The sequence below is a fragment of the Oncorhynchus mykiss genome, chromosome 22 (genome assembly GCF_057628025.1).
Source record: "Oncorhynchus mykiss isolate SJ-2025 chromosome 22, ASM5762802v1, whole genome shotgun sequence".
Lineage (NCBI taxonomy): Eukaryota > Metazoa > Chordata > Actinopteri > Salmoniformes > Salmonidae > Oncorhynchus > Oncorhynchus mykiss.
Window position 1 is genome coordinate 33,619,281 of NC_143043.1, and position 13,886 is coordinate 33,633,166.

At 47.6% G+C, this 13,886-nt stretch overlaps 1 protein-coding gene across 2 annotated transcripts in view; it reads left to right on the forward strand.

The window, feature by feature from the left end:
* Positions 1-13,886, forward strand: part of epha3 (eph receptor A3) — a 164,169-nt gene that overhangs the window by 132,919 nt on the left and 17,364 nt on the right. For both annotated transcript variants that reach the window (XM_036959042.2, XM_036959041.2), the window contains exons 12-15: positions 493-554; positions 1,374-1,583; positions 5,859-6,008; positions 7,171-7,364. In XM_036959042.2, coding sequence (XP_036814937.1) covers positions 493-554; positions 1,374-1,583; positions 5,859-6,008; positions 7,171-7,364 — 616 coding nt within the window. The remainder of the gene's footprint in view (positions 1-492; positions 555-1,373; positions 1,584-5,858; positions 6,009-7,170; positions 7,365-13,886) is intronic.

The following is a 13,886-nucleotide window of genomic DNA, read 5'->3' on the forward strand; positions in this document are numbered from 1 at the left end:
CCAGTGCTGTTCTTGTGACTACGGCTGATTTAAAGTCATACCTGTTGTGACACCAGTGCTGTTCATGTGACTACGGCTGATTTAAAGTCATACCTGTTGTGACACCAGTGCTGTTCATGTGACTACGGCTGATTTAAAGTCATTTCCCTCCTCGTTTCTATCTGTTTTAAACCTTGCTCTTGTCTGGTTTGCTCTGGTATGATCTGCTCTGGTCTAGTGAATCAGAACCAGATGATAACACTACCGTTTTATTGTAACCCTCTACTGATGCTGGAATAAAGATGTCTACTCTGACAGGTGACCCTGTGGACCTGTACCCTCAGCCCTGCATGGGCCCTTTCATCCTGCCTGGAGGAAGTACTGCTGAACCCTGTGTATGTGTGTGTGTGTGTGTGTGTGTGTGTGTGTGTGTGTGTGTGTGTGTGTGTGCATGCATGTGTTTTGTCAAATCGGAATTATTCTCTAATCTGGTAGTTTGTCTCTTCTCTCCAGGTAAACCTGTGATGATAGTGACTGAATACATGGAAAATGGATCATTGGACAGCTTTCTGAAAGTGAGTTTAAAATGTTACACAGCTAAATGAATTATCTTCTTGCTTTCTACGCTGGCCTATGGAGTTATGCCATGCATTCCACTCTAACTAACCAGAAACTCTGGCTTACTGAAATTAGCCAAAGCAAAACATCAAACCAACGTCAGAACAACATTAAATCAACATGAGCAGACAGGAGTGTGTGTGTGTGGGTCCCGTTTTAGCAGTTTTCCACATGTGCCTGTGTGTCTGCACAGCATCCCTTCAGATGGAAAATGGAGTAATTGCAACCTTCTCCAGCTATTTCCTCTGGTTGTAGAGTGGCCTGGCTTTTATCACTGAGAACTGTCATACAACACACACACAAACACACACACAGTCATCCCTCTCCTCCACACCACATTACTGTACCTCATGTTTGTGTTATGACTATATGACTGTAGCAGCTTTGATCCGACTGCTTGTCTCTACCAGGTGGTCTGGGCTTCATATAGTGCCCGGGAAAACACCATCTATTTGGTCAAAGGCTCTGGCATAATGTTGCCAGGCCTATATGGTTGTGAGATTGTAAAATTCACCTTGAAATGAGCAAGTTAATGTCAGAGGTGATCTAAAAGGTTAATGTAATTGGTTTATATGTTGATATATGAATGTTCCGCTGTATTTCTTAAAAACAGAAAGGTCATATTCATTCTGTTTTTCAATCCAGTGGCATCTGTTTTTAGAGATATGACATTCCACCTGTGACTGATTCTGTCTCTGTCTCTCTCTTTTGCTCTCTTTCTCTCCCTCCCCTCCTTTCTCATCACCCCCTCTTCCTCCTCTGCCTCCCCCTTCTAGAAACATGATGCCCAGTTTACTGGTATCCAGTTGGTGGGCATGCTGCGTGGCATCGCGTCGGGCATGAGGTACCTGTCTGACATGGGTTATGTCCACAGAGACCTGGCCGCTCGTAATATCCTGGTGAACAGCAACCTGGTGTGTAAGGTGTCTGACTTCGGCCTGTCCAGAGTCCTGGAGGACGACCCCGAGGCAGCTTACACCACACGGGTAAGACATGGTGGTCGGGTTTATCAATGACCTACGATGGGTTTAATAGTTGTTTCTGACAGAGACAGGACACTATTTGGTATTTTATTAGCATCCCCATTAGCTGTTGTGATAGAAGCAGCTACTCTTCCTGGGGTCCACACAAAACATGAAACATGACATAATACAGAACATTGATAGACAAGAACAGCTCAAGGACAGAACTAGATTTTAAAAAACTAATTTTGGGAGTGTGCCATATAAGAACAACCTCTGTCCATAACCATGGTGCCTAATAGTGAGTGGACACGTTGCTGTGGTCAGAGAGATAGGTTATCACTGTCAGACAGCTGAACTGACTGACCTCTGTCTCAGGTTTCCACAGAAGGGCATTGTCTCCCTCTCTCTATCTCTCCCTCCCTTCTTTCTGTTGATCTATCTCCCCCTTGCCAGCCCTATCACTGAATACATGCTGTCCATGAGACAAATCACCTCATATGTCACATACGTAGGCACACACATACACAAACTCCTGACCTTGCAGCAGTGCAGAGGGAGGTAGCAGTACATAAATAAAAGCTGGGTGAGATAACGCTAACATGAATTCACAATAAGCCTTTTGTTTGTGTTCTCCTGAAGGATCATGGGGGAAAGGAATGACAAACCTACTAGATAAGCAACATCAAGAGGCCTTTGAGCCTAGTTTATCCAACCTATCACCATCTATATAAAATACTGTGTGTGTGTGTGTGGTCACCTTGTGGCCTAACATTAGTATGTAGGGCTCTAAACTCTGTGTAATAACAGCTTCAGACCCCCATGTTAAATAAACACTCTCACAGAGCTATTACTTCACTCCCATAAACTCACTCCCTAAAATATGCTAATAGACTTCCCCTAGTGTGTCACTAGTAATAGAGCTGAGTTCTCATCCACTCAACGGTCACATAAATGTATCAGACCCAGCAGGCCGTTCTCTCTCCCTCCCTCTTCTGTCAGACCACTCTGCTGTTCCATGAGCCCCCTCCTGTCTGTCTGTGTCTCACTGGTGTCATACTCTACCGTCATTATAGGTATAATCCTTCATTTCACGAGGCTGGCTGTGTTTATGTACACTCACCAGGGATTCAAAGGACCAGAAGTGGATTTATTTGTGTGTGTGTGTGTGTGTGTGTGTGTGTGTGTGTGTGTGTGTGTGTGTGTGTGTGTGTGTGTGTGTGTGTGTGCTCCTGCGTGCGTGTGTGAGGGAAGAAGTGGTTTGTTTTCTGAGGGCTTTGTGTTTAGAGAGAGCTGGCCAGGAGTTGTGTGACTTGGCCAGGAGGTCCGTTAGCTTTGGCTCCTCTCCTCTTTTCTTTTACTCTCCTCCGCTGGCCTGACGCAGGCCAAGCCTTGAGTAAGTCCAGCAGCCCCCTGAGTGTAGACACCGAGCAGGAGAAACACAGGGTCAGCCCACAGGCTCCCTCTCAACCTCTCTTCCCCTCTCTCTCTTACTCTATTGCCTTTTCCCTCTCCCCCAGGAAGAAACACAGTGAGGATGAAACAAATGGAACAAGGCCGTGTAGTTCTGGAGGCTGAGGGCACAACCTAAACCCCTCTCTTTGTCAAATCAAATCAAATCCAATCAAATTTTATTTGTCACATACACATGGTTAGCAGATGTTAATGCGAGTGTAGCGAAATGCTTGTGCTTCTAGTTCCGACAATGCAGTAGTAACCAACGAGTAATCTAGCTAAAAATTCCAAAACTACTACCTTATACACACAAATGTAAAGGGATGAATAATATGTACATAAAGATATATGAATGAGTGATGGTACAGAACGGCATAGGCAAGATGCAGTAGATGGTATAGAGTACAGTATATACATATGAGATGAGTAATGTAGGGTATATAAACATAAAGTGACATAGTTTAAAGTGGCTAGTGATACATGTATTACATAAAGATGGCAAGATGCAGTACATGAGTACAGTATATACATATACATATGAGATGAGTAATGTAGGGTATGTAAACATTATATTAAGTGGCATTGTTTAAAGTGACTAGTGATACATTTTTACATCAATTTCCATGAATTTCCATTATTAAAGTGGCTGGAGTTGAGTCAGTATGTTGGCAGCAGCCACTCAATGTTAGTGCTGGCTGTTTAACAGTCTGATGGCCTTGAGATAGAAGCTGTTTTTCAGTCTCTCGGTCCCTGCTTTGATGCACCTGTACTGACCTCGCCTTCTGGATGAAATGCGGGGTGAACAGGCAGTGGCTCGGGTGGTTGTTGTCCTTGATGATCTTTATGGCCTTCCTGTGACATCGGGTGGTGTAGGTGTCCTGGAGGGCAGGTAGTTTTCCCCCGGTGATGCGTTGTGCAGACCTCACTACCCTCTGGAGAGCCTTACGGTTGTGGGCGGGTGACACAGCCCGACAGGATGCTCTCGATTGTGCATCTGTAGAAGTTTGTGAGTGCTTTTGGTGACAAGCCAAATTTCTTCAGCCTCCTGAGGCCTTCTTCACAACCCTGTCTGTGTGGGTAGACCAATTCAGTTTGTCCGTGATGTGTATGCCGAGGAACTTAAAACTTACTACCCTCTCCACTACTGTCCCGTCGATGTGGGTATGGGGGTGCTCCCTCTGCTGTTTCCTGAAGTCCACAATCATCTCCTTTGTTTTGTTGATGTTGAGTGTGAGGTTATTTTCCTGACACCACACTCCGAGGGCCCTCACCTCCTCCCTGTAGGCCGTCTCGTCGTTGTTGGTAATCAAGCCTACCACTGTAGTGTCGTCTGCAAACTTGATGATTGAGTTGGAGGCGTGCATGGCCACGCAGTCGTGGGTGAACAGGGAGTACAGGAGAGGACTCAGAACGCACCCTTGTGGGGCCCCAGTGTTGAGGATCAGCGGGGTGGAGATGTTGTTACCTACCTTCACCACCTGGGGGCGGCCCGTCAGGAAATCCAGTACCCAGTTGCACAGGGCAGGGTCGAGAACCAGGGTCTCGAGCTTGATGAGTTCGGAGGGTACTATGGTGTTAAATCCTGAGCTGTAGTCGAGGAACAGCATTCTCACATAGGTATTCCTCTTGTCCAGATGGGTTAGTGCAGTGTGGTTGCGATTGCGTCGTCTGTGGACCTATTGGGGCGGTAAGCAAATTGGAGTGGGTCTAGGGTGTCAGGTAGGGTGGAGATGATATTGTCCTTGACTAGTCTCTCAAAGCACTTCATGATGACGGAAGTGAGTGCTACTGGGTGGTAGTCGTTTAGCTCAGTTACCTTAGCTTTCTTGGGAACAGGAACAATGGTGGCCCTCTTGAAACATGTGGGAACAATGTCCGTAAACACACCAGCCAGCTGGTCTGCGCATGCTCTGAGGACGCGGGGATACTGTCTGGGCCGCTGCAGCCTTGCGAGGGTTAACACATTTAAATGTTTTACTCACTTCGGCTGCAGTGAAGGAGAGTCCGCAGGTTTTCGTTGCAGGCCGTGTCAGTGGCACTGTATTGTCCTCAAAGCGAGCAAAAAAAGTGATTTAGTCTGTCTGGGAGCAAGACATCCTGGTCCGCGACGGGGCTGGTTTTCTTTTTGTATTCTGTGATTGACTGTAGACCCTGCCACATACCTTGTGTCTGAGCCGTTGAATTGCAGCCGTTGAATTGCAACGTTGAATTACTTTTTCTCTATACTGACACTTAGCTTGTTTGATTGCCTTGCGGAGGGAATAGCTACACTGTTTGTAGTCGGTCATGTTTCCGGTCACCTTGCCCTGGTTAAAAGCAGTGGTTCGCGCTTTCAGCCTCGAGCGAATGCTACCATCAATCCACGGTTTCTGGTTTGGGAATGTTTTAATCGTTGCTGTGGGTATAACATCGCTGATGCACTTTCTAATGAACTCGCTCACTGAATCAGCGTATTCGTCAATGTTGTTGTTGGACGCAATGCGGAACATATCCCAATCCACGTGATCGAGGCAGTCTTGAAGCGTGGAATCAGATCGGACCAGCGTTGAACAGACCTACCTCTCCTTCCTCTCTCTCCTTCTCTCTCTTTATATCCACGTTCATGTCAAACCTAACCTCAAACAAATCATGAAATCATGAATGTACATCATCAATAGAATCACAGTTACACACATATCGCTTTCACTATTTGATGAGTTGATGAATTAATAGAAATGTGATGACTGGACATGGGTGTTGAAATACTTCCATTGTGATCTCGCTCTCTCTCTCTCTCTCTCTCTCTCTCTCTCTCTGCCTCTCTCTCTCTCTCTCTCTCTCTCTCTCTCTCTCTCTCTCTCTCAGGGAGGTAAGATCCCTATCAGGTGGACAGCTCCAGAGGCCATCTCCTACAGGAAGTTCACCTCGGCCAGCGATGCCTGGAGCTACGGTATCGTGCTCTGGGAAGTGATGTCATACGGGGAGCGGCCTTACTGGGAGATGTCCAATCAGGACGTGAGTATGCAATGAACTTCCTGCTAAGAGAGGAAATGATGCGTAGAGCGGCTAGGTGGAAGACTGAGTCTGAACCCTGATGGTCTGATGGCCTGAACCAGAAATACAGCATTGTCACCTGAGAAGATTTAAGGGGGCTTTATTGGCATGGAAACATATGTTTACATTGCCAAAGCAAGTGAAATAGATAATAAACTAAAGTGAAATAAACAATAAAATGAACAGTAAACATTATTCTCACAAAGTTCCAAAAGAATAAAGACATTTCAAATGTCATATTATGTCTAAATAGTGTTGTAACAATGTGCAAATAGTTAAAGTAAATATGGTTTGTATTTACAATAGTGTTTGTTCTTCACTGGTTTCCCTTTTCTTGTGGAAACAGGTCATAAATCTTGCTGCTGTGATGGCACACTGTGGTATTTCCCCCAATAGATATGGGAGTTTATCAAAATTAGATTTGTTTTCAAATTCTTTGTGGGTCTATGTAATCTGAGGGAAATATGTGTCTCTAATATGGTCATACATTTGGCAGGAGGTTAGGAAGTGCTTCTCAGTTTCCACCTCATTTTGTGAGCAGTGTGCAGATAGCCTGTCTTCTCCTGAGAGCCAGGTCTGCCTTTGTCGGCCTTTCTCAATAGCAAGGCTATGCTCACTGAGTCTATGCATAGTCAAAGCTTTCCTTAAGTTTGGGTCAGTCACAGTGGTCAGGTATTCTGCCACTGTGTACTCTCTGTTTAGGGCCAAATAGCATTCTAATTTGCTCTGTTTTTTTGTAAATTCTTTCCAATGTGTCAAGTAATTATCTTTTTATTTTCTCATGATTTGGTTGGGTCTATTGTGTTGCTGTCCTGGGGCTCTGTGGGTTCTGTTTGTGTTTGTGAACAGGTGACTAACTTGCTTAGGGGACTCTTTTCCAGGTTCATCTCTCTGTAGGTGATGGCTTTGTTATGGAAGGTTTGGGAATCGCTTCCTTTAAAGTGGTTGTAGAATTTATCGTCTCTTTTCTGGATTTTGATCATTAGCGGGTATCGGCCTAATTCTGCTCTGCATGTATTATTTGGTGTTTTACATTGTACACAGAGGATATTTGAACAGAATTATGCATGCAGAGTCTGAATTTGGTGTCTCTATCTCTCTCTCTCTCTTTCCCTCCCTCCAGGTGATCAAAGCGGTGGATGAGGGCTACAGACTGCCTCCTCCTATGGACTGTCCTGCAGCTCTGTACCAGCTGATGTTGGACTGCTGGCAGAAGGAGAGGAACAACAGACCCAAGTTTGAACAGATCGTCAGCATCCTGGATAAACTCATACGCAACCCTGGGAGCCTGAAGATCACAGCCAACACCTCATCCAGGTACTATACACATCTACATTTAACCTTCAAGCTCTCAACCCTGACCTGTGAATCTCACCCTGGCAGCCAACATCTCGTCCAGGTACTATACAGATCTGAACTGAACAGCTAGCTGTACGCGGTTGTATTAATAAAGCGTTAGACAAGGCAACGTCTTTCTCATCCGCTCAACACCCACACACCTGCCCCCCTAACTTACACCTGCCCCCTAACTTACACCTGCCCTTCTCTGCTCCTCTCCCACGCACCTGGCTCAACACGGATGGACACCAGACATATCTGTTCCCCACACATCTCCCAAGGCATTATGGGTCACTGCACATCCTGCTCGTTAGTGACAGCAGCGACAGGAAACACTGTCCTCCACCCTGGGACTCTTTATCCCTCCCTCGCTTTTAGTGTTTCCTTCTCTCGCTTTTAGTGTTTCCTTCTCTCGCATTTAGTGTTTCCTTCTCTCGCATTTAGTGTTTCCTTCTCTCGCTTTTAGTGTTTCCTTCTCTCACATTTAGTGTTTCCTTCTCTCGCATTTAGTGTTTCCTTCTCTCGCATTTAGTGTTTCCTTCTCTCGCTTTTAGTGTTTCCTTCTCTCGCTTTTAGTGTTTCCTTCTCTCGCATTTAGTTTTTCTTTCTCTCGCATTTAGTGTTTCCTTCTCTCGCATTTAGTGTTTCCTTCTCTCGCTTTTAGTGTTTCCTTCTCTCGCTTTTAGTGTTTCCTTCTCTCGCATTTAGTGTTTCCTTCTCTCGCTTTTAGTGTTTCCTTCTCTCGCTTTTAGTGTTTCCTTCTCTCGCTTTCTGTCAGACAGAACTCTGTTGGCCTATTACAATGTTACTGGTGACTTGAAAAAGGAGGAGGATGGGAGACCCACGGTATAGGAGCGGATCGCACAAAGTGTCTTTCAAAAATCGTCAAAGAATCATTATTTTAACCTAAAGTATTTAATAAAGACATTTATAGTACAATATTATGTGGAATGGGAATGAGAGGGCTACTTACACCGTGTTGGAAAGGGAACACTGCAGTGAGATAAGGTGTTCAGAGGCTTGACCAGTGCAGGGCAGGATTTGACCCGGGAAGACAAAAAACACACTACAGAGTTAACTAAGAATGCTAAGCATGAGTTAGTCCAAGCAAGGAGTAAAATCATTGGTATGTAATCATGTGATTGTGTATGTGATTGACTCTACAGTCAGGAGACTTAAGTGTAAATACAAATAGCAGATACATTCCATTACAGCTGCGTCAAGTTTCTCCATGAAGTTAAACTCAGACTTCTCAAAATTCACAAAGTCAAACACAAGACTGCGCATCCCGCCCACTTGACACATCAAAGTAGCCCAAGAAACGTTCCTGAATAAAGCCCTGATCACCCACATACCTGATGATAACTGACAACTGCAAACACACTGGTGGCACCATGGCAATTTTTACCCTTTTTACCCCTCTGGACCCTATAAGATATGACAATGATTCATCAGTTTTAAAAATGTTTATGATGGGACCAGTTTTTCCAAATCAGGTCACATGGTTTTAAAAAACTCCTGGAAAAAACTCCTGCCCCTGGGGGGTGAAAACCTTGTCAAACTGCAGAAACCTTATACTTGCTCATATGAATTATGAGCAAGTATATGAGCAAGTATAACCCTATAATATATTAGACTAGGCGGGGGATTTCTACTACCCAGACACAGATCAACTGATAGACAGTAGAACTCACAGGGCTCAGCTTGCTTTATGCATGTTTGCATCATGCAGGCCTATGCAACTGTAGGCCTTATAAAACATTTACTTACATCTGTCATGTGGATTGATTAATTCCAGTTAATAATTTTGGATTGAAAACGTATAGGCAGCCTAGCCAGCCCAACTTTGATTATAAACTAAATTTGATCACCTTCACATTTTCTCCTGACACACAAATGGACTATAAATACACAACGCTACCAATTAGTTTACCCTGACCAGATGGACAGGGCACATAGGCTGTATGCAGCTGCTCTTATTAGTGCCCTACAGTTGATCAGTGTCATGTATTGTCATGTTGTGTGTTTCTGTCCTTTCCCTTCACCCTGTCTCCCTCTGCTGGTCGTTGTTAGGTTACCTTTTCTCCCCCTCTTTCCCCCAGCTGTGCCTTGTCTCCTCCTAACTACCCATTCACCCCGTTTCCCACCTGTTCCCTTTTTTCCCTCTGATTAGGTCCCTATATCTCTCTCTGTTTTTGTTCCTGTCCTTGTCGGATTCTTGTTTGTTGTGTTTCATGCCTGAACCAGACTATCGTCATGTTTGCTGTAACCTTGTCCTGTCCTGTCGGAATCTGCCGGTCTATCTGAGCCTACCTATGTTTGGTTATTAAAGAAGCTCTGTTTAAGTTAATTCGCTTTTGGGTCCTCATTCACTCATCGTAACAGAAGAATCCGACCAAGAATGGACCCAGCGACTTCGGATCCTCTCCACTCAGCCGTCGAGAACCAGGGAGCGATGCTAGGCAGACACGAGCAGGAATTGTCTGCTGCTCGACATGCCGTTGAGACCCTGGCCACCCAAGTCTCCAACCTCACAGAACAGGTTCACCATCTCCGCCTCGATCCACCGGCCACTTCCAGGGCTTTCGAATCTCCGGAGCCCAGAATCAATAACCCGCCGTGTTATTCTGGGGAGCCCACTGAATGCCGCTCGTTCCTCACCCAGTGTGATATTGTGTTTTCTCTCCAGCCCAACACTTACGCCAGGAGCACTGCTCGTGTCGCCTACGTCATATCTCTCCTTACTGGACGGGCTCGTGAGTGGGGCACGGCAATCTGGGAGGCAAGGGCTGAGTGTACTAACCAGTATCAGGACTTTAAGGAGGAGATGATACGGGTTTTTGATCGATCTGTTTTTGGGGAGGAGGCTTCCAGGGCCCTGTCTTCCCTATGTCAAGGCAATCGATCCATAACTGACTACTCTATTGAGTTTCGCACTCTTGCTGCCTCCAGTGGCTGGAACGAGCCGGCTTTGCTCGCTCGTCTTCTGGAGGGTCTCCGCGCAGAGGTAAAGGATGAGATTCTCTCCCGGGAGGTTCCTTCCAGCGTGGATTCCTTGATTGAACTCGCTATTCGCATTGAGCGACGGGTTGATCTTCGTCACCGAGCTCGTGGAAAGGAGCTCGCGTTCTCCGTTGCCCCCCTCTCCGCATCACTACCATCTTCCTCTGCCGGCTCGGGAGCTGAGCCTATGCAGCTGGGAGGTATCCGCATCTCGACTAAGGAGAGGGAACGGAGAATCACCAACCGCCTCTGTCTCTATTGCGGTTCTGCTGGCCATTTTGTCACTTCATGTCCAGTAAAAGCCAGAGCTCATCAGTAAGCGGAGGGCTACTGGTGAGCGCTACTACTCCTGTCTCTCCTTCAAGATCCTGCACTACCTTGTCGGTCCATCTACGCTGGACCGGTTCGTCAGCTTCCTGCAGTGCCTTAATAGACTCTGGGGCCGAGGGCTGTTTTATGGACGATACCTGGGCTCGGGAACATGACATTCCTCTCAGACAGTTAAGGGAGTCCACGGCCTTGTTCGCCCTGGATGGTAGTCCTCTCCCCAGGATTCAGCGTGAGACGCTACCTTTAACCCTCACTGTTTCTGGTAATCATAGCGAAACCATTTCTTTTTTGATTTTTCGTTCACCTTTTACACCTGTTGTTTTGGGCCATCCCTGGCTAGTTTGTCATAATCCTTCCATTAATTGGTCTAGTAATTCTATCCTCTCCTGGAACGTCTCTTGTCATGTGAAATGTTTAATGTCTGCTATCCCTCCTGTTTCCTCTGTCTCTTCTTCACAGGAGGAGCCTGGTGATTTGACAGGGGTGCCGGAGGAATATCACGATCTGCGCACGGTGTTCAGTCGGTCCAGGGCCACCTCTCTTCCTCCACACCGGTCGTATGATTGTAGTATTGATCTCCTTCCGGGAACCACTCCCCCCCGGGGTAGACTATACTCTCTGTCGGCTCCCGAACGTAAGGCTCTCGAGGATTATTTGTCTGTAGCTCTTGACGCCGGTACCATAGTCCCCTCCTCCTCTCCCGCCGGAGCGGGGTTTTTTTTTGTCAAGAAGAAGGACGGGTCTCTGCGCCCCTGCATAGATTATCGAGGGCTGAATGACATAACAGTTAAGAATCGTTATCCGCTTCCTCTTATGTCTTCAGCCTTCGAGATCCTGCAGGGAGCCAGGTTTTTCACTAAGTTGGACCTTCGTAACGCTTACCATCTCGTGCGCATCAGGGAGGGGGACGAGTGGAAGACGGCGTTTAACACTCCGTTAGGGCACTTTGAATACCGGGTTCTTCCTTTCGGCCTCGCTAACGCTCCAGCTGTCTTTCAGGCATTAGTCAATGATGTCCTGAGAGACATGCTGAACATCTTTGTTTTCGTTTACCTTGACGATATCCTGATTTTTTCACCGTCACTCCAGATTCATCTTCAGCACGTTCGACGTGTCCTCCAGCGCCTTTTAGAGAATTGTCTTTTTGTGAAGGCTGAGAAGTGCACTTTTCATGCCTCCTCCGTCACATTTCTCGGTTCTGTTATTTCCGCTGAAGGCATTAAGATGGATCCCGCTAAGGTCCAAGCTGTCATTGATTGGCCCGCCCCTAAGTCACGCGTCGAGCTGCAGCGCTTTCTCGGCTTCGCGAACTTCTATCGTCGTTTCATCCGTAATTTCGGTCAGGTGGCAGCTCCTCTCACAGCCCTTACTTCTGTCAAGACGTGCTTTAAGTGGTCCGTTTCCGCCCAGGGAGCTTTTGATCTCCTCAAGAATCGTTTTACATCCGCTCCTATCCTTGTTACACCTGACGTCTCTAGACAGTTCGTTGTCGAGGTTGACGCGTCAGAGGTGGGCGTGGGAGCCATTCTTTCTCAGCGCTCCCTCTCTGACGACAAGGTCCACCCATGCGCGTATTTTTCTCATCGCCTGTCGCCGTCGGAACGTAACTATGATGTGGGAAACCGCGAACTGCTCGCCATCCGGTTAGCCCTAGGCGAATGGCGACAGTGGTTGGAGGGGGCGACCGTTCCTTTTGTCGTTTGGACTGACCATAGGAACCTTGAGTACATCCGTTCTGCCAAACGACTTAATGCGCGTCAGGCGCGTTGGGCGCTGTTTTTCGCTCGTTTCGAGTTCGTGATTTCTTATCGTCCGGGCTCTAAGAACACCAAGCCTGATGCTTTATCTCGTCTCTTCAGTTCTTCAGTAGCCTCCACTGACCCCGAGGGGATTCTCCCTGAGGGGCGTGTTGTCGGGTTGACTGTCTGGGGAATTGAGAGGCAGGTAAAGCAAGCGCTCACTCACACTCCGTCGCCGCGCGCTTGTCCTAGGAACCTTCTTTTCGTTCCCGTTCCTACTCGTCTGGCCGTTCTTCAGTGGGCTCACTCTGCCAAGTTAGCCGGCCACCCTGGCGTTCGGGGTACGCTTGCTTCCATTCGCCAGCGTTTTTGGTGGCCCACCCGGGAGCATGACACGCGTCGTTTCGTGGCTGCTTGTTCGGTCTGCGCGCAGACTAAGTCCGGTAACTCCCCTCCTGCCGGCCGTCTCAGGCCGCTTCCCATTCCCTCTCGACCGTGGTCTCACATCGCCTTAGATTTTGTCACCGGACTGCCTTCGTCAGCGGGGAAGACTGTTATTCTTACGGTTGTCGATAGGTTCTCTAAGGCGGCTCATTTCATTCCCCTTGCTAAGCTTCCTTCTGCTAAAGAGACGGCACAAATCATCATCGAGAATGTTTTCAGAATTCATGGCCTTCCGTCAGACGTCGTTTCGGACAGAGGTCCGCAATTCACGTCTCAATTTTGGAGGGAGTTTTGCCGTTTGATTGGGGCTTCCGTCAGTCTCTCTTCCGGTTTTCACCCCCAGTCTAACGGTCAAGCAGAACGGGCCAATCAGACTATTGGTCGCATCTTACGCAGTCTTTCTTTTCGCAACCCTGCGTCTTGGTCAGAACAGCTCCCCTGGGCAGAATACGCCCACAACTCGCTTCCTTCGTCTGCGACCGGGCTATCTCCTTTTCAGAGTAGCCTCGGGTACCAGCCTCCGCTGTTCTCATCTCAGTTCGCCGAGTCCAGCGTCCCCTCCGCTCAGGCTTTTGTCCAACGTTGCGAGCGCACCTGGAAGAGGGTCAGGTCTGCACTTTGCCGTTATAGGACGCAGACTGTGAGGGCTGCTAATAAGCGTAGAACTAAGAGTCCTAGATATTGTCGCGGTCAGAGAGTTTGGCTCTCCACTCAGAACCTTCCCCTTAAGACGGCTTCTCGCAAGTTGACCCCGCGGTTCATTGGTCCGTTCCGTATTTCTCGGGTCATTAATCCTGTCGCAGTTCGACTTCTTCTTCCGCGATACCTTCGTCGCGTCCACCCGGTCTTCCATGTCTCCTGTATTAAGCCCGTTCTTCGCGCCCCCGCTCGTCTCCCCCCCCCCCCCCCCCCCCATCCTTGTCGAGGGCGCACCCATCTACAGGGTCCACAGGATTTTGGACATGCGTCCTCGGGGCCGTGGTCA